General features: G+C 37.2%; 1 protein-coding gene and 1 long non-coding RNA gene across 2 annotated transcripts; one reads left to right on the forward strand and one right to left on the reverse strand.

Annotated features, from left to right (window-relative positions):
- Window positions 1–1,020: 1,020 nt before the first annotated feature.
- LOC123621524 lies at window positions 1,021–16,129 on the reverse strand. Its single transcript, XR_006729173.1, has 3 exons — window positions 16,033–16,129; window positions 7,287–7,349; window positions 1,021–1,465 (listed from the first exon to the last, which is right to left on the reverse strand). It is a non-coding gene; the product is annotated as an uncharacterized LOC123621524 (long non-coding RNA).
- Window positions 2,272–20,928, forward strand: SERPINB10 (serpin family B member 10). Its single transcript, XM_045527331.1, has 8 exons — window positions 2,272–2,352; window positions 5,432–5,608; window positions 7,310–7,375; window positions 7,820–7,957; window positions 9,818–9,935; window positions 15,235–15,377; window positions 18,093–18,248; window positions 19,811–20,928. The coding sequence occupies exons 2-8, from the start codon at window positions 5,441–5,443 to the stop codon at window positions 20,213–20,215; spliced, it is 1,194 nt and encodes a 397-aa protein (XP_045383287.1). The 5' UTR covers window positions 2,272–2,352; window positions 5,432–5,440; the 3' UTR covers window positions 20,216–20,928.
- The last annotated feature ends 848 nt before the right edge of the window (window positions 20,929–21,776 follow it).

Consider the following 21,776-nt stretch of genomic DNA (forward strand, 5'->3'; position numbering starts at 1 on the left):
TATTATTCTATTATCTTTTGGCACCCAAAGTTGCTCATGGGAAATTTGAGACCAAGACAATTCTTTCTCCTTGTAGTTTTAATAATTTTCTTTTGTTTGTGATGATACTTTTTGATATTCTATTGCCTTGAGTGTATTTTTAAAATTGTGTTTTAAAAAATATATCGTGTTCATCAGCAGATTTTTCCATCTGGAGACTTGTACCATGCTTCAGTTCTAGGAAACTTTCAGCCATTGCTATGGGCTTACAGTTTGTACTCCTCAAAATTTGTATACTGAAATGCTAATCCCCAATGTCATGGTATTTAGAGGTGGGGACTTCGGGAAGTAACGAGAGTTAAATGAGGTCATGAGGGTAGAACCCCCACGATGGAATTCGTGCCCTGATTAAAGGAGAGGAAGGCACCAGATCTTTTTCTCTCTGCCATGTGAGGATACAACAGGCAGCTATCTGTGAACCAGGAAGAGGGCTCCCACTAGAACCTGACCATGTTGGCACCCTGGTCTCAGATTTCTAGTCTCCAGAACTGTGAGGAATAAATGTCTATTGTTTAAGCCACCCAGTCTATGGTATCCTGTTGTAGCAGCCTGAACTGACTAAGACTCCCGTTACCTACTCAGTTGCCTCTGCCCTGTTCTTATCTTTTCCCTTCTTCTGGATTCCCATTAGAATAATAGTGATGCACCTGGGACTCTTCTCTGTTTCTGAATTTTTTTGAATACCTAGTAAATTCACATGGCCCAAACAAACATTAAATATCATAAAAAAGACCAGAGCAAAAAATCTTTCTCTTACCTCTGTTCCCTATTCATTTAGTTCTTATTCCTCTAGCTTTACTAGTAATATACGTACATATTGAGATACACACACACACACACACACACACACACACACATAAAGCAGGCCATACATAAAAAATGACAAACTAAATTGTTATAGATACTATGTTATTTAACTTAGGATAGGATTATCCTTTCCTCTTTTCTAGCTCCCCAACAGGAAGTAAAATATGCACAACCTTGATTTTATTAATGTAGGCAGTATAGCTACCTATAGGGGTTTTAATCCAGAAGAAATGGGAAAGGGCTCTAGAGAAGGTTTTGGGAAAAAATGAGTGAAACTTAGTCTGTGACTTTCAAGAAGATGAAACAATTTCTTGCCTGGCTCAGCAGAATCCACACACTGTGCACGGATGCAGGCCAAGTTACTCTCCGGTGAACTGCTGTCAGTCAAGGTGAGCAGTCCTCATACCTGAAGCCTCCATATGACACTCTCATCTAATAGCAGACCTGGGGGCATCCACAGATAATCGCATCTGCTCAGCACAAGCCTGGAAGGCATCCTGGCCTTTCCTAGCACAGGTCTCATTTCCCAGAAAAGTCCAGAGCAACACTCTGCTCTGCTCTCCACACCAGCATTCAAATACTAAACTCTGAGCCAGCTTGCCAGAAGATATGTGCGCCTCTGTGAAGAGAAAAAGGGAAACTACATAAAGAAAAATATAGCAAATATGATATGAATAGAAGCTCCTCCTTTCCCTTAAACCCTTGGATTTTTCCTCCTGTGCCCATTTTTCCCTTCTCTCCCTCCACTATTCCTCCAGGCACATGCAAATGAAACAATTGACCTATCATTTTCCCTTTACAGTACATGAGGAGGGAGGAAACATTCACAGGAAAAAATAAGAGAACCAGAAAATGATGAACGAACACCCCACTCAATAACTGTGTCTAAAACATTGACCCAAATTTCCCGTCCCTGCTGGTGGGGAGAACTGACGTCCCACTCCTGGAGTTATGCCCTGCATTCTACACCAGCCCTCCAGTGAGCACAGGGAATCTTCCTGGCTTCCTCTCACGTGGGACTCTAAGGACAACTTCCACAGGTTCACAGTACATAACTCCCCAGCAATATTTTCCATTTCATTGCTCATCATTATTTCAGTAATTTGAAGCTATTTTTTTTTTAAATCCACCAGGGAAAACCATATAGTAATTGTTGTCAGTTGGCAGACTCGAGAAGGGATTAAGCAAAAAAAGAATGAGTTACAATTTGACAGAATTCAGGTCTCTACATGTGGACAGACATGGAAAATGTGAGTAATGGAATAATTGAGACAAAACCTCAACTGTCTATCTCTGTCTTTTTATTTGAACGTCTGGCTAAAATAAGCCTGAAAGAAAGAGTGTGTACACACTTGTGAAAGTTAATCAAAGGGTGGGGCTAAGAAGAGGGAGGTGCTAAAATTTTTTTTTTTTCCCTTTCTTCAGTTAAAAGTTACCTAACTCTTTAGCCACAATCTCTTACTAAAGGAACAAATTGCCCATTCAGCTCCAGTGGAAGAAAATAAGGTATTGTAAATGTTTCTTTGGTTAATAATGTTTATTTCTGATTTTCTTCTTTGTTGAAGTGCCTAGGTAAATAACAAATAATGAAGGCCTCCCCCTCAAAAAATAAAAATAGTTAAGGCTTCATCCCCTAAGAATTTTTCTGTACAAGTCAGAGAGAATTAACCCTGAGCTGATTCAAGTTTGTAGTACAAAGAGGGCTAAGGGGGAGAGAGCATTCATTTCCAAACAAGTTAGAGAAACTGTTTCACTAGGGATTGAGAAACCACAAGTGAACTTTTCCCCAGTCACATTTTTGGATTTACTACCTCTGTATCTGTCAACACAGGTGAGGAGTAACAGAACAGTCTCAGAATAATTGAACCGAAACGTTTCCAGCTCTTCAGAAGAGTGGGCGTGGCAACATGAATTTCAATGCTAGTCATCAATATACGGAACTAATGGTCTGACTCTCTAACTGCGCCCCCATCCAACACCCCACTTTTCCGTCCTAGCCACTGTTTCATGCTCCATTAGCTTTCTCCTCTTCTATGGGATAAGCTAAGTCCCTAATCACCCACCTTACACTAGGTGCTGTTCATAAACCGTTCTGAACCATCACGTCCCTCAGAAAAAGCCTTTAGGTAATAGAGAGGTTCTGAGGAGTGGGGGAAGATGTCATTTTCTGATATGTACAACTCCATGAAGGAGGTAATATCGGTATCACCAGCAAGAGGCCGTGAATAGTCTCTGATGGAAAAGGGGACAAGAATCCTTCCTGCTCCCTCCTCCTCCTCTTCCTCTTCATCCCTCTTCTGATTTTCTTTCTTCTCCTGTTCTAGTCTTCTGCTGTGAGTCCTTCATCACCCAATCTCTTTCTTTTACCATCAAAATCTTAAAGACAATGGGAAATAATGACAAAAGCAATTGTATTCAGAGTCAAGAGAATGGGGTTGCAATTTTCACTCAGCTGTTAGCTGTGCGTCCTTCATCAGCTCATTTAACCTCTCTGGGCTCTAGTTTCTTAGCAGATAACATGGGGGAGTTGGGTTAGGGGAACTCCGAGGTTCTTTCCAACTCTGATGTGCTGGGAGCATGTGTGTCTATGATGAGACATTTTCATGAATGACATTATCCTTCTTAATTCTCTTCAGTTTCTCCCCTAAGTCTATTGACAGATTGAGTTCATATACGTGTTTTTTTCATATATATATATATTTCATATATATAAAATCAGTTTATAGCCCTGGAAAACTGCAAAAGAGCAATTTATTTTGAAAATAACATAGTAGGCTTCGGATTTAGACACTTAACAATCTTCTCTGAAAAGATAATTGTCCAACATTTGTACGAGAAAATTATTTCCTATAAAATCTCATCCTAAAATTCTAATACCCTTCAGAAAGTACTTTTCACCATTGGGTTAAATATTCCTAACAGCTGGATCAGTACTTCATTAAATTTCTTTAAAAAAAGGAAAATCAGAAATTGTTCCTCTTGTATGTTCTGGGCTACACCTGATATGTTAATGATAATATTAATGAGGGAATTAATAAAGCTTAATACAATTGGATATTAACTTTTCATGAGAAATTGGCTTTCATTAGAAAGAATTATTGTTTTTAGGACTTTGTCATAAGTAAATAAACTCTCGAATAACCACAGACTGAGGTAGAAAGATAAAAATCCCAGGCCCTAAAATATTACTTTCTCCCCGCCTTCATGGCCAGGAAGTCAAACATTTTTCATATTAATTTAACTCATGAGTTTTGAAAAGATAAACCTTGATATATACTGTATACAGTTAGCAAAATGTCATTTAAACGAGTATAGCCTTAAAGAAAGTGGAAAGGTTATTTCCAAGATGGCATTTGATCTGTTAAGAAAAAATACTCACAGGCAAGCTTTCAACATTTTATGAGGGTATAGAATTACTACAAAACTAGTTTTGTTTTTTTTTTTTAAATCAAATAAAGTCAGCCTGGGATTATCAGCTTTGGGAGTGGGCGGGAGCCACACCTACAGCATGTTTTAGAGGTTGGAAAGCTGTTTGGTTAAGGACAAGCCTATGGGTAGGAGGGATTTCCACAGTATCATTAACTCCAAGTTATGATGAATCCAGGTTTTGTCTACACACGCCTCTCCCTTAATTCAGTTATTACTATTTGACTATAGAAAACTGACATTTTCCAAAGCTCTCATTCTAGCTTTCTCAGAGGGCCAGGTGACGTCAGTGCAAGACAAAACTACACAACATTGGCTTTAATGGGAGTTCCTAGGTCTAAGAATTTGATTTAGTTTCAATCATTAAGCCAACTTGAGAAAGTCTTTTGCCATAAAATGACAATACATTGAACTAGCTATGTTTTTGATAGGGAACTGATTTTAAAAGACTTTTAAATTATTAGAAAAATTAGAGATGAAATTTAGGAGTCGAATGTAATATCTAAAAAGATGAGGAAACCTGAGTGCTCTTGTTTAAGAAGACAGTTTCAGAGAGTCTCGAATGAGTGAGAATAAAGGCAAATGAGTCTTAACCTCTCAACTTCTTGGAAAGCATTTCTCACTTAATTGTGCATGATTTCAAGTTCAAATAAATGAATAATGGTGGCTAGAGCCCAATCAGTGAACATGTAAACAAGTAATAAACAAGTATTTGTAAGTGCCCATTTTGTGCAAAGTCCTGAGCTAGGTGCCGTTATATGTAAAAAGCAATATAAGCAGACAGTTTTGTTCTCAGGAAGCTCGCCCCAGAGTTGGAAAGACTAGATGTAAACATATAGAAACAAAACCAGTGGTGTGATAAATGCCAGGACAGTAGCAAAAACTATATTATGAAACTCAGCTGCTAACTGACCAGAATCCAACTGTCCTCTGGTGCATATTAGCATTAAAATTTGAGGCAATTCTCTTAAATTCCCTTGCCTGCAGTGTTCTAATATATAAAATAATATTGTTGGACTAGAATTTTGCTAAAGTCTATTTAGCTTTTATGAACAGACATATGGATATGTATATAAATATGGAAGGATACTTTTACCCAAGTAAAATAAATGCAAAGAATTATTAACATGTTCTCTATCTTTTGCTTTATTTTTCTTAGGTTTTCCCAATGGACTCTCTAGCATCATCAATCAACCAGTTTGCCCTGGAATTTAGCAAAAAGCTAGCTGAATCTGCTGAGGGTAAAAATATTTTCTTTTCACCCTGGGGCATCTCAACTTCCTTGGCCATGGTGTATTTGGGCACTGAAGGTACCACTGCAGTCCAAATGGCCCAGGTGAGTGGAAATCCTCTGTTGCCTTAAAACTAAATGCTTTCCTCACCTTTTAACTTTAATTTTCTCTTGAAGACCCAATAGCCCACATTTTACAACAATGTTGTCAAGAGCAAAAGATACACTTTAAAAAAATTCTAGACCATAAAACACAGCCTGGTAAAGGGAATCAATTTGAAAACTGTTGCTGGAAAACCCTTTAAGGTCCTGTGTCCTTTAGCAAAATAAAATGAAGAAATGATGAGGCTAACAATTTTGGTTGAACACTGAAACCAATTTTATTTTGTTAATTAAAATATTTTATGAAGCAATGGGACAAACTTTAAATAACAGAATTATTTACCATATTTCTAATCAGAAGGATTTTCTTGATGACACAAAAAAGAAAATTAAAAGAATTCTGTTCCTCATGCTTTGTTTGGCTGTTTCTTTGTTCAATCCCTGGTTGTCTGAATGAATCTAATCCTCTCTCTATATATATGTAGAGCCATAGATAACAAAATAGCCATTTATGTATGTATATATGTATGTGTGTAAAAATATAATATACCTGATTATGTATACATATATATACCTATATGTATAAATAAATGTGTTTTTTTAAATAAAAATGACAGAAAAAAGTAAATGCATCCTTAAATCATGCAATAATCAAAAGGCTGTGTGACATAATTTTCACCCAAGAGGGCGTCCTCTGTGCCAAGTATGGAAATGAGCACAGCCAGTGATTCTGAGTGAGGTTGGCAGAATACATGTCCTGTCAGTTTGGGCCTGGAATATCACCCTTCGTCTTGTAGTTCACAATATATTGAGTGGTTTAACAACAACAACAAAATCCTGGTTCACAACTTGTTAATGACTGGTTGATTAGTTCAAAGGCTTAACCATTAATGTAGTAGACTTAATCTTAAGTGCATTTCAGTGTGAATCTATTTCATATAAATATATCGCTGAGTGTTGCTTGTTCGTGTTTTAAATATTAACAGTTTGAGCTGCAAATGATCCTAATGAATTAGTTAGGTACCTCTTTTTGCATGGCAAGGGGTCCTTGTTCCATTACCGTGGGTCAGTGCAACCCTTGATACAATATACCATATTCCTTACTGTGAGCTGGGTCTTGGGTGTGGGAGTGGGAATCATGGCCTTCTGTTCCACTGTTGTACAACTCAGAGGAAACAGGGACAGCCATGGCCTTCCTGTTAACTTTCAAATGAAATGCTGGGGTGAGCAAAATAGTATGTCTATATATGTCCAGTGGAAGTAGACAATGAGAACTGAAGCACTTAACTAGAAAAAAACAACCGCAATCTCTTAATTTTCCAAATAATTGGGGCAATGATGGCTTTTGCTTAAATTGTCCAGATGATGGTCTCAGTTGGACATTTAGACTTCTTCTCAAAACAACCATGGATAAAAGGGAAATATGGAAAATAAGAGAATTTTACCTTAGGGTATTCCCAATATCAACCTAAATATCTTATAAAAAGTGTTAAAACAAAAGACTAGAAACTTAAATTATTTAAAAGCAGCTCATGATTTACTCTATTAGCTTAACGCATCATTTAAATCAAATCAGAGTTCCTTTGTTTAATTAACTATATGTTCTGCAGTTATAGGAATGACTAGTTTGTAGTTATGGATGTGTATTTCATATGATTACTTCTCTGCAAAGTGTACTCACTTGTCTTTTTATTGAAATTACAGGTTCTTCATTTTATCAGAGACCAGGCTGTCAAATCTGGTCCTGAAAGTGAAAAGAAAAGAAAAATGGTATATATTATCTTTTAATATCCATTTGATAATTAAGGAGAAAGCACTTTTAGCACATATACTTTAGTGGTTAATTTAAGCAACCTTTAAAGGGTGACTTTTAAAAAATATATATATGAAAATTATAGAGACATCTTCAGAATAAAAAATATCTGCACATTTTGAAAAACCCCTTGTCTCCATCTCCTTTTTATCTCTCTCAAAATGTCTCTACTTTCAAACTTGTTCCTGCCTGCCTTTGCAAACTAGATGTGAAGAAAGAGATACCCCAAGAACATTTAATTTTGTGCACCGATAACATTAAAGAAACATTTTTAACTGCTTTAGAATTGTTTTCAGCTTTCGTTTACAATACACCGAATAATTTCATTTAGCTGTAGGTTGCTGACATTTATGTAGCCCTTGTTCAACATTTTTATTTGACTAATTCCTCTTCTTTTAAAGGAATTCAACTTGGGCAAGGCTGAAGAAATACATTCTGATTTTAAAACACTCATTTCAGAAATCCTCAAGCCCACCAATACCTACACACTTAAAACAGCCAATGCCATATATGGCGAGAAAACGTATCCATTTCACAATGTAAGTGAAAATGTCTTATTTCAAGCTAATGGGGGGGACAGAGCCATGTGAGAGCAATCAATTAACTCTGTGCATTTCTCTGGGGATCCCAGGGACAATCTTAATGAGGTCAGTACTTCCTGTAAACAACCATTTAGACAATAGGTGTCTAAGTAGTAAAGGAAACCAATAATGGGTCTCAAGCCAGATCTAGTGATCAGATCTGTATTTCTAGAATAAAGAAGTAAACCCCAGGAACAGCCTGTGAACATATATAGAAATGTGGTCGATATAATGCCTGGGCCAATGTTTGTTTCACAAGAAGCAGAGATGAAACATTGTGGAATAATTAAGTAAGGACAGTACGAAGGGACAGAGGCGGATGTTGATCACAGGACTGTGACTTCAGACTGTGTACTTGAGGGCAAAGCTACCTTGGGATGAAAGGAGTGGGCAGTTTTCACATCAGGTCTTTAGAGACCTTGGGAACATGAAATATGAAATAATATCAACTCTCCTTTGCTAATGGCTTAAACTCCACCAATACAGACCATGGCGACTTATATATACTCTGTAGAGACTGAAGCGCTCCTCAGAGTGGTACGCCCCAAACGAGTTAAATCGTTTACTTCTTTCAGGTTTGTCCGTCACATCCTTTGGCACATATCAGAGAGCAGGAGGACCCAGGTGTCCCATGGGCAAAGAGTGAGAAAATTAGGTAGGGTAGAGGGATAGTAAGATAAAATAAAGCCGTCTTGTGATTTCAAGCAGTGCTATCCATGTCCATATCCAGTGAATTCTGGGGAGTTCAGGACTTGGGCTTTGCTATTACTGAAGACAGAGCACCAGTCAAATGGATTCTTAAAGACAGTTCCATTACTGATAGGTTTATGGACTCCTGTTTGAGCCAAAAGTAGCAGGGATGATTCAGCTCAGTGGGCACTGGGAAACCAGAGGGGTACAGAGAAACAAACCTCTTTTTACACGTTCACAAGCCCTGGGTTAAGACAGGAAATAGTGTCTTGAGAATATTTAAGTTTTCTTTTTACTAGATTATAAAATCCAAGTAACTTGCTTGGACTTCATAATCTTCAAACCACTTCCTGGAAGAAGAATTAACTTACCACTGTTTACTGCCTACAAGCCCTCCATAAAGTAAGAAAACTGAAGGGATATCACAGCTGTCCTTTCCTTAAGAATGAATTATGTCCCCAGGCTGGTGCCCGGTAACAGCACCCTCAGTCACAGCCCGCATAGGATGATTGCCACAGGGTGAATATCAAAGGGGAAGGAGGAGGCCTTGCTTTTTGCCTCCGAATGCCTAATAAAACCTTAGACCATGCTTAGAAATCCATTTTCAAAACCTTTGACCTTGCTTAAAATCAGTTTTCATGGCAGAATATAGTTTTCTTCAGGGGCCCTCCACAAAACTCTTGAATGTTTGGAGTTCACAGAACGAAGCTGCCAGATGCACAGGTCTCACTTTGGTTCCATCCTGCCACAGAAAGCCAAGTAGACTCCCAATACCTACCGGCAACTGGGATCATGCCTGTCATTCGTAGCGTCCTCCATTTCTATTCTAGTTTCATTCCCAAGCATGAATAAAAGTAGAAAATAAGAATATGCGGAAGCCTCAGAACTGTGGGCATCAGACCTTCCTTCCATGCCTGGAGTTCTACGTGGCCAGTCAGTGACCTGCTAAGTTTGAAGATGGTGGTGTTTAGTTTTTGACCAAAACTGAGAGTGGGGAAAAAAAGAAGGGAGTGATGCTTGGGAGTTTGCAATTGTCCATCTACCTAGTTCTTTTGATAATCTAAACAGGTTTGATTTCTCAGTTTTGGGCAAACACTTCAAAAGGGAATTTTTACCTATGTCTTTCAGAAATATTTAGAAGACATGAAAACATATTTTGGTGCAGAGCCACGGTCTGTTAACTTTGTGGGAGCTTCTGACCAAATCAGAAAGGAGATCAACTCTTGGGTTGAAAGCCAGACTGAGGGTAAGCTTAAGGGGCTCGGTAGAGTCCTTTCTCCAAGCGTCGTTGTATTTACTGAATTGTATCATGTGTAACTATGTGCCCCTATCTTGCCCTGACCAACTTACCAGCACACCATTAGAAACATAAAATCAGAACACTAAGAAGAAAGACACAATTCTAAAGTCTGCTAGGGAAGTGCTGGATGTTATTGTCTAGAGGAAAAATGGAATTTGAACTTTCTATATTTAGCCACTCCATTAATATAGTGGAAAGAAAAATAAGGACATTTTCAAACATTGGATTTCTCAGAAATTTTATCACCTATAGATAATCTGACTTTAGAATTGTGTCTTTCTTCTTAGTGTTCTGAGGTTTCCACAGTGTGTTCTAGGCAGGGATCATTTTTGTTTTTATTTTTTTAATTATTTATTATTTAATTCTGCCTTGCACTGATTTTAAATCTAAATTTAAAGATTCCTTCAGGTAAAGGAAATTGTGGATGTTATTTATTTCGTGATTTTCTTCTCTTCATTCTCTCCGTTCTTGCCCTCAGTACTCCTAATAAACAAACTTGAAATTTCAGGATCTATCCCACATGCTTCAATTTTTCATTTATTCTTATTTTTCATCTTTTTGTCCTGCTACACTTTTTCATCTCATGAATTTGCCACAGCTGTGTTCATTCAGCTACTCAGTCCATCTAATTAAGAGTTTTACTTCCACAAGTATGTATGTTCTACTTCAACAATTATTTTTTTCCCTTAAAGACCTATGGTTTTTGGTTATTGCTTTTTCATGGGTGCGATCTCTCAACTCTCTGAAGTCTTTGCCTTTTTTTTTTTTTTTTTGAGACAGAGTCTCGCTCTGTTGCCCGGCTAGAGTGAGTGCTGTGGCGTCAGCCTAGCTCACAGCAACCTCAAACTCCTGGGCTTAAGCGATCCTACTGCCTCAGCCTCCCAAGTAGCTGGGACTACAGGTATGCGCCACCATGCCCGGCTAATTTTTTCTATATATGTATTTTAGTTGGCCAGATAATTTCTTTCTATTTTTTTTAGTAGAGACGGGGGTCTTGCTCTTGCTGAGGCTGGTCTCAAACTCCTGACCTCAAGCAATCCACCCACCTCGGCCTCCCAGAGTGCTAGGATTACAGGCGTGAGCCACCGCGGCTGGCCAGTCTTTGCCTATTTTTAGATCATCTTTTTGCTGTATTAATTCTGTTTCTTATTTACGTGTGTCAAGTTTGGCGCTTTTCTTTCATAGGGTTGATTTTCTTAATTGTTTAATCCTTTTGGCTTTATGCTTGTCTTTTCATTTGAGAATCCCATGTCATCTGTCTGTAGTTGGTAATTCTGATCACAGTCACTTGTCTGTAGTGTCTATTGGGCTGACACTGATGTGCTGTGTCCGTAACTTGTCTTCTGGGTGTGGGAGGTTCCCAGTCTTTCTTGGAAATACCTAGCTCCTTGGGGATGCAGCGACATAGTGTGCCTTCACTCATTACTCCAACCTGTCAGCTGACATATTTGCAGCCCATTGCCAGCACCCAGGAAGGTATATAAAGTCAATAGCCACAGTTGCTGTTAACCAGTGGCTCTCAATCCTGGCTACACATTCAATTGAATTTACTGATTTCTATGCCTAACTCCTGATGAATTAATTCAAACACTTGGAAGTGAGACTTAGGCATCAGTATTTTTAAGTCCTTGGAAGATTCTAATTGGCAAAGTTAAGAGCCATTGCTATAAATGGAATTATTCCATTAATCTCACTGATGCCCTCCGCCTCCAACAAGCTCCATGAATGCATGGCCTTTGAGTTCACGCTGGCCTCCCCAGAGGTCATATGTGATGCCTGTGTGTGTACACTCTAATTTCCACTATCAATCTCATCCATCTACATTTTCTTTTTAGGGATTCTTCAAATTTTCCAGTCCTTTACTAGCATCTTAGTTTATAGCACTGTTTCAGAAGTATTCTCTTTAACAAATATTTGTTCTAGAATTAACTTTGAAAAGTAGCATTTGACCATAAATATGAAGTCTAAAAAAGACAGTACTTTGGCTATGTATTCTAAGACTGAAAAAAAAAAAAAACACATGAATGTTGTACACTAGTCATTAAATTTGCTTTTCATAGAATAGGGTAGCAATTCTGAAACTACTTTATGTGTAATCTAGGAAGGAGCAAATAAGTAAATATATTGGAAATCATATGAGCCAAAAAAAAAAAAAAAAGAATTATAAATCGAGAAAAAGTAAAGGCTAGAATGAACCCAATGGTCTTGGATTGGAATTTAGAGGTATCAATATGACCTTCTACTCTTTAACATATATATGGAAACATAATTGGATATGGAAATAGATACAAATGTGTCCATAACACAGATATTTCCTATCTCTGTTTGCTGAGAGGGCCTGGAAGCAACAAAACCCCCATGGTAATCAGTATATCTAACACCCAGATCTTGATTTCTCAACTCCATCCTTCAAAAAAGGAAAGCAGGACTTCTAGACAAAATGCCAATACCAGGGCGGGCAGAGAGGAAGTACAAGATAAGGATATCTTGTGGTGCCAGGAGATAAGGAAATGCTCAAAATATTTGGGAATATGTGAAAAGGACAGAGGAGCCAACAGAGGAGGTTTCCAATGGTGAAATCTGGGATAATTTGATCAAGAAAATAAATGATAGTAATGAATTATAAACCATAGAATAAAACAAATATCTCTGAGTCTACACTGATATAAATAAATAATTAAATATTTAAATAAATGAAGAAGGGAAAGCTCTTCTTTATAGTGTAATTGTAGTTAATAAATATAGAAGGAATGATGGAAATAGAAAAGCACCATTTTTGATAGTAACCACAGTAGTAATTGTTTTAGGCAAGAATCATAAATGGATGCTAAAATAGGTGGGCAAAAGTCTGATGAAAAACAGGATATTTATATGGTCTCAAAGTATCTTCTTACATGAAGAAGCCAAAGATATCCTTATCTTGTACTTCCTCTCTGCCCGCCCTGGTATTGGCATTTTGTCTAGAAGTCCTGCTTTCCTTTTTTGAAGGATGGAGTTGAGAAATCAAGATCTGGGTGTTAGATATACTGATTACCATGGGGGTTTTGTTGCTTCCAGGCCCTCTCAGCAAACAGAGATAGGAAATATCTGTGTTATGGACACATTTGTATCTATTTCCATATCTATTCAATTATGTTTCCATATATATGTTAAAGAGTAGAAGGTCATATTGATACCTCTAAATTCCAATCCAAGACCATTGGGTTCATTCTAGCCTTTACTTTTTCTCGATTTATAATTCTTTTTTTTTTTTTTGGCTTATTCATTATTATACCAAAAAAACCAGTTATTTTACAGTGGAGAAAGAAAGTGTTCAAATTAATATCACCAGTAACAGGACATACAGGCATCATGACCTTCCTGATATATTCATTGAGAAGGACACAGCATGACTTCTGTGGTTATGTTAGTTTCCTGGGGCTGCCGCAACCACAAAACAGCAGACGTTATTCTCTCATGGTTCTGGAGGCTGGGTGTCAAAATCAAACTGTCAGCAGGGCCATGCTTCCTCTGAAGGCTCTATGGAGGAAACTTTCCCCTGCCTCTCCTAGCTTCTGGTGGTTGCTAGTAGTCCTTGGCATTCTTTGGCTTGTACAGGCATCATTCCAATCTTTGCCTCTGTCAGCACATGCCTTTTTCCTTGTATCTGTGTCTCTGTATCTTCATGTGGCATTCTCCTTTCTGTGTGTCAGTGTCCAAATTCCCCTTTTTTTATATAGACACTAATCATTGAATTTAAGCTTACCCTAATCAAAATCAAATATGACATCATCTTAATTTGACTACATCTGCAAAGACTCTATTTCCAAATAAGGTCACATTCACTGGTACTGCGGTTTAGAACTTGAACATGTCTTTTTGGAGGACAAAATTCAACCCATAACAGTGATATTCTCACAAAAATGTATAACCTGAATATTATTGTAAGGAAACATCAGAGTAACCCAAGCTGAGAATTCAGGGGCATTCTACAAAACAAATGACAAGTCTTTTTCTAAAAAAGTGTCAAGGTCATGAGAGGCAATGAATGAATGAGAAATTGTTCCAGATTAAAGGGGATTAAGAAGAAATTACAACTAAATGCAATGTGAGGTCTTGGATTGATTTCTGTCCCTAAAAATTAAGACTTTATTGGAACAATTGATGAAATTTAAATATGACCTGTTAATGGTATTCTATCAATGTCAACTTCTTGCAAAAATTCTCAGCAAAATCCTAGCAAACCAAATTCAGGTGCTTATCAAAAAAAAATAATCCATCACGACCAAGTGGGTTTCATTCCAGAGGTGCAGGGATGGTTCAACATATGCAAATCTATAAATGTAATTCACCACATAAATAGAAGCAAAAGCAAAGACCACATGATTCTCTCAATAGACGCAGAAAAAGTATTTGACAAAATTCAACACCATTTTATAAGAACACTTCCCAAAATAGGCATAACAGGACTTACCTAAACATCCATATCATTTTAAAATTAAGTCCTCAAGCTATCCTTTATAACTTTTAAATCTCTCCCATGTCTGTATTTTGGTGGTTTAAAAGATCAGCCTTTTATTTTGAGTAGTCTCTGTTGCAGGTGGAAGCCGGGTTGGCTGGGAGGTTGTTCTCGATTCAGTTCTATTTACCTCAGGTGTCAAATATATTGCCTCTACTACAAACCTCTTAGACTTGATTTTACGCACACACATATAGATAGATAGATAGATAATATTTTTATAACTCTTTTAAGGTGCTTTAATAGGGAGTTTGGAGAGAATGTATTAGGGGCTGCCAGCCAAATGTCAGTTTAAACAGTAACGAGAACAATCTGATATAAGTGATTGCAACAAACAGTATTTTGGGCAACAGAAAACCATTGGCACAACCTTTCAGATGTTAGTCAGAGCAGCTTACAGTTTATGGCTACAAACAGAAGTGAAAGAGAAGGAAGCATTTCAGTCCCTTCAAAATAGGGGTAAAAATCAACTCATATTGGAGGGAAATTTTTATAATTAAAAAACAAACTTTAATCAATGTGGAATATTATTCAGCATATTATCTCCCCAGTGTTTCTCTCTTTACTCTTAACTATTCTGGACAGAAATAGTACTTATCCATAAGTTGCTCTGTTCCTGGAAAATCTAACATCAGAACTTTAAAAAGAAAATATATATGGTTCCAGAAAAATGGAAGTCTGGTTGCCTTTAATTAAAATGTGCATATTTCTACTGGTCATTTGAAACCCGTCCTTTTGCTCTTGTAGGTAAAATCCTGAATCTCCTGCCTAGTGACTCTGTGGATGCCACGACCCGGATGGTTCTGGTGAATGCCCTTTACTTTAAAGGAACCTGGGAACATCAATTCTCAGCGCAAAACACCACAGAAAAGCCTTTTAGAATAAACAAGGTAGGAGACTTTTAAAGATCAGTTTGGATTTTCACATGGCATTGTAAAAGAAATTCTATTTCAAATTCGCTCTTCTTCTTGGTTGTATGTTCCTGTAAACGGAGGCTCTTACTAGGAAAGAGATGCCTGGGTTAAAAGCCTCCAGCTCTATCCCACCTGGAAATTCCCGTTTCATTGTTCCCTGAATATAGATTACTCATATAATGTTATCACTCAGAACTTGCTACAGCCATGTGAGCTGGGTAGGGTGGTTTTTATATTTGTTTCCCAGGTGAGAAATACAGTGTAGCCAATTGACTGGAGGCATCCCTGAGTCAGAAGCATTTCAGAACCGGAACCTAAGTTTTGTTCACTATAGAATTTCTGTTCTTGTTCTACTTACTAAACCAATACTCTGTTCTATCAAATTGTTACCCTTACATAAGTAAAAGAAATAAACAATTTAAACCTTACCTTGTTCATTAAGGTTTCTCTTTACGTTAGGACACACACACTTGTTCTATAACAAGTAACAGGAGCTCCCTTCAGTGAAAATGGAGACTAACGTAAGGTTAAAGGTTTATCTCTCATGGCTTCCATGGGCTACAAGTGTGGCTGGCCCTTGGGACCTGCGTGGAAACAGGGACTCAAATGCTGTCAGGATTTTTTTCCCTACCTTTTCAACTCTGTTTCTTCAATCCTTCTTCTCTCAGGCTGAAGTCTAACTTTCTCTGCTTCCCAGTTCATAATGGTGGAGAATGGATATTCACAATACCTTCTCCATTCTAGAGATGAATTTCATAAACACTATTCCCAATTCCTAGGAAAGGGACTGGTTGGCCAAGGTATTTAGAGTTGTTTAGTCCAGGGATGGGCCATAGCGTACAAACAGTGCTGCTGAAGACCTGTTGCTGTAATTGCGTGGCTGTGTGCAATAGGCATTTCTCAATCAGTGGGGTGAGGATGAGGAAGGAACCGAACACATAATCGAATAGGCTAATTAGAAATGAGCTGGATAGTTCCCTGGGTTGGCATATTCACCAGGAGTTTTCAATTGCAAGTAATAAAAACCATTCCAAACCAGCTGCAGCAAATAAGTTAGCTTACGTAACTTAGAGGAACTGGGAACTTACGTAACTTAGAGGAACTGGGAATTCTAGCAGTGAGTGAATGAGGTCTCTAGCATCTCGAAACATAACTTCAGTTCTCTCTCATTCTCTCTCTCTCTTCCCTCTCCCCTTCTGGCTATTATTCTCATTCTCTAATAATGAAGATGGAATTTATCCACATGACCAGGAAATATGGTTGCCCTATATTTGGCCTTCCAGCTTCACTACCCTAGTACACAAAGTCTTTGCTGTTAGCTCTAACATAATGACTCCAAGGAGGATTCTGGTTGGTGCCATTCATGGGCTTTCCCCAGAAACAATCACTGTGTCCTGGAGTCTTTCTGGTAAACAGCCCTGGTCATGTGGCTGCCACCTTAGCATATGAGTAGGGCTCTGAGACTGACACTCAGCTCCACATAGAATGGAAAAATAATCTATATCTACAACATCTTAATTGCAGAGGGTTTTCTTTTGGTTTTTTTTTTTTGGCAATTGGTTTTATTTAAAAATAGACTTTAAGAGCATTTTTAGTTTACAGAAAAATTGCACAGAAAATACAGAGTTCTCATATGTTTCCCTCTCAACACTTATACAGTTTCCCTTGTTATAATATTAATATTATTATCTTGCAGTGGTGTGGTACATTTGTTATAATTAATGAGCTAATATTGATATATTATTATTATTAACTAAAATCCATACTTTACATTCAGGTTCACTTTTGGTATTTCACAGTTCTATGAGTTTTGACAAATGCATAATGTCATCGAGCCACCGTTACAGAATCATTTAGAATAGTTTCACTGCCCTAAAAATGCCCTGTGCTCAACCTATTCATCTCTCCACCTAAACTGCTGATAATCCCTGATCTTTTTTTGTTGTTGCTTGTTTCTGCAGTTTTGGCTCTTCTGGAATGTCATATAGTTGGAATCATACAGTATGTAGCCGTTTAGACGGACTGATTTCACTTACCAATATATGTTTAAGGTTCCTTTGTGTCTTTTCATGGCTTGATAGATCTTTTTGTTTTACTGCTGAATAACATTCCATTGTACGGATGTACCATAGTTTGTTTATCCATTCACCTGTTGAAGCACATCTTGGTTCCTTCCATTTTTGTTTGTTTTATCATTGTTGAGTTATGAGAATTCTTTGTATATTTTGAATACCAGTCTTTTATCAGATAAATGTTTTGCAAATATTTTCTCCTAGTCTGTTGCTTGTCTTTTCATTCTCTTAGTGAATTCCAGTTTTTATGATACTAAAATATTATACTTTCTCAAATGTTTGCATGTGAGATACACTTTACTCAGTTTCTAGATCATTGCCATTTACATAGTTTACATAAGAATATATATTCTTTTAAGTGTTTGGTAGACTCTACCATGCTATAATTCATAGGGGTTGCCACAATAGAGTTAGAGAAAGAAACTCACATATCCCACATGGGTAATATTATTCAGTGGAATACATATTTCTAGAAAAGAAGGTCTGGATAACTTTATTCAGCATTTAGCAGAGGATCATCAATTTCACCAGGGTCCCAGACAACTGGGAATACATGATGGTAAAGAATTAAGGTTTAGTGGAGCATCTCTTCAATGACTTTGGTATTTATTTTTTATAGAGTACAAGCAAACCAGTGCAAATGATGTACATGAAAGAAAAACTTCAAATTTTTCACATAGAAAAGCCACAAGCTACAGGCCTTCAACTCTACTATGAGAGCCGTGACGTCAGCCTGCTTATCCTACTGCCAGAAGACATCAGTGGCCTGGAACAGGTAAATACATCAGTCTGACCGATGTGAGGGAGGTGCCAGTGTTTACCCCTGTGTTTTTCTGGGAAAAACATAAGGACATGGTCTCCCTTTTTTAAAATTCCTATATAGGAATCCATTCAACATACTTTAAGCCCTAGGTAATTTACCTTCACAATACCATTTAAACTTTACAAAACTCTATTAAGTTGACATTACTATTCCTCAGAAAGATTAAGTGATATATACACATCTCTAGCATGTGGTGGTCACACAAACAGCCACATGCACAACAGATACAGATATTCTTTGTCAGTCACCAAACTGTTCAAAACTGTGTGGATTGATCATAACAATAATTCAGTCAGTCCAGGACACAGACACACATTAAGCCATCTTACAAAACTTATTTTTGAAATATTTTTATCAAGTGAACAACCTTTATGAGACAAAGTCTGTGTCAACACCATCTTCGAGTATTATTTAAGATGTTTATCATCCAGATTTCTATTAAACCTGACATAACTTTGGTCAGACCATGTTTCTGAGCAATTTGCATGCCTAAACTGAACATTAGTCTCTCACACAGGTCTTTCTTTGCACAGTGCCTAATTTTTCATATGTGCCAGACTTAATACGTAGAGGTTTCCAAGGCCCTACTAGTATGTAGAAAAGGCTTCCAAATTGTATCATAAAATTTGCGGAACTGGAGAGGATGGTAAAAAGAAGACTAGTGTGGGAAAATAACCATTAGAGTCAACACCCTTCTAAGATAAGGCCCTTTTCCTAGGAGTGCAGGTTCCTGAGCTGAAGATATTTTCACATTATTAACATAAATATTTTACAGGTATGTCATTGATAGCCAAAGCTTTAGTCTAGAAAACTCTCAAAGTAGCAAAAGCATGTGCTTTGAAACAAATGTGTTATTAAAAAAAATCAAATTTATATATATATATACATATATATTATTTAATAATTTTAACATATAAAGAGGAGAAAAAGCTCAAACTCACTATAAAACTCTCTATAAAACCCTCAAACTCACTATAAAAATTGTTACTCTTAAGGGTTGGGGGCTTTCTTTTCTTTCTTTTTCTTTCTTTGTTTTGGCATAGTATACAGTTATTAATTTTATATTGTTGTGATTATAGACACTTTATTTTATGCCAGAGTTTGGTTTCAAAGAACTATCTCTCATGTTGATAAAACTCATATTTTTGTGCCCTGGCATACAACTTGAACTAGAGTATATGCTTTTGTGTAGACAGTATCTAAATGTATACTTATATTGATGTATTTGAGTACAGAGTTGATGTCTTGTATACTGTTGTAGAAGTACTTCCATTTTGAATCAAAGTCTAATTCTCCTATATCCTGAGAGCTGTTAATCTGCAAAACAAAAATCCTGAAGGTCAACAGTGTGAAGGATCTCATTATACAACCAAAAGATTTCCAAATGTGTGTTTCATTACCCTGGGTAATGGGAGTGATCATAGTTCATATACGTAATTTCTAGGAGATCTCACTCAACCACTATTTCTCCCTGCACTTTGGAATTACTTTCTTTCTTGGTTCCAAACTTGCAGCTGGAAAAGGCCATCACCTATGAGAAGCTCAATGAATGGACCAGGGAAGACATGATGGAGTTGTATGAAGTGCAATTGCATCTTCCTAAGTTCAAGCTGGAAGAGAGTTATGATCTCAAGTCAACCCTGAGCAGTATGGGGATGAGTGATGCCTTTGACCAGAGCAAAGCTGATTTCTCAGGAATGTCTTTAGAGAAAAATCTGTATCTGTCCAATGTTTTCCATAAGGCTTTTGTGGAAATAAATGAACAAGGTACTGAGGCTGCAGTTGGCACAGGGAGTGAGATAGGTTTTCGAATTAGAGTCCCCTCCATTGAATTAAATGTAGATCACCCGTTCCTCTTCTTCATCAGACACAATAAGACCAATAGCATTCTCTTTTATGGAAGATTCTGTTCCCCCTAAACTCTGCATCTTTCTTGCTCATCAAACAGGACCAATTTACAGTGTGAAAAATACATTCATAAAATGGAAAAGTACAATTTTCACAAAATAAGTTTGTAGACTAGAACTTTTTCATGTTTGAATATAAGTAAATAAATCTTGAAATAATGCATTCTAGTGATCCTGTCATATCTGTCTAGCTAGAGAGAATGACAATTTTTATTACCACTTAAATAATATTTTGTCTTAATATGACTTTCATTTACATTTCAGAAGTACTAGGTCATTCAATTGAATGCCTGACAATTCTTGAGATACTTGATCACTGGGTTATCATTGTCACTTATTATATTTCACATACATCATTTAGTGAAAAAATAGAAAGGAGAAATGATATTGATACACAATAAGTTTCTCAAGAATATCATTTTGGTGGCTTATAAATTACCAATGTAAAATTAAATCCTTCTACTGACTATTTAAAAGTACCTACATTGACATTAATGGAAAAACTAGTGAAATCCGAATGAAATCTGTAGTTTAGTAAATAGTAATCTACTAATGTTGTTGTCTTAGTTTTGACAAATGTACCATGGTAATGTGATGTTACCATTAGGGGAAACTGTGTTAGGGGTATATGAGAATTCCCTGTATTATCTTGGCACCATTTCAAATTATGAATTCTTAGTTATGAATCTAAAATTATTCCAAAATAAAAATTTTATTAAAAGTAATTATTATGCATTGCCGAAATATTCAAAGTCAACATTCCACAGTACCCTTAGTCCTCACAATCTGCCAGCACCAAGCAGGCAGAAAATTTCCCCCTGATTTATGGTTTTTTCACCAGAAGAAGTGAGATCAAGGTGGACAACCAGCTCCCCAACCATCTTGGGTTCTGTGGCAGGAAATCTGTCTCTGCCTCAACCCATAGGGAGCACTGGGAGTGTCTGAAGGGAAACATATCCCTGAGGACAGCCAGACACAAAGAGGGTAGGTGGGACTACCATCTCCAGCCCTCGAAACTCTGCTCTGTAACTTGTCTAAAAGAGACACCAAATCAGAGTGGTTGTTCAGCAGCACCACACCATAGGAGGTTGGTTCCACAGGTCCCCTAGGCACAAACCCCTAGTCAGTCTTCCAACACTGCCTAGGCATCCCTTTTTGGGACCTCCACCAGAGCGGTATCAGGATGGATTGTTTACTACAACTCAGGCAAACGTGGGCTTGAGGCACCATCTAGTGGTACAGAGAACACAGCAACTTCGTGTCTAAAAAAAAAAAAACAACCAAAAAGAAAAAAAAAAAAGACAGACTTTTCAACAGGTAAATTACAAACAATCTCTAAGCAAACATATCTAATAAAAAACAAAACAAGCCAGACAGGAAAGTACATGTAAGACACTGATGAAAGAATTTGAAGAGGACACACAAAAAAGGGAAAGATACTCTATGTTCCTGGATTGGAAGAATTAATATTGTTAAAATTATAATACTACCCAATCTACAGATTCAATGGAACTCCTAACAAGATACCAATAACATTCTTCACAGAAATAGAAAAAACAATCCTGAGATATGT

The sequence above is a fragment of the Lemur catta genome, chromosome 16, assembly GCF_020740605.2.
Source record: "Lemur catta isolate mLemCat1 chromosome 16, mLemCat1.pri, whole genome shotgun sequence".
Classification (NCBI taxonomy): Eukaryota; Metazoa; Chordata; class Mammalia; order Primates; family Lemuridae; genus Lemur; species Lemur catta.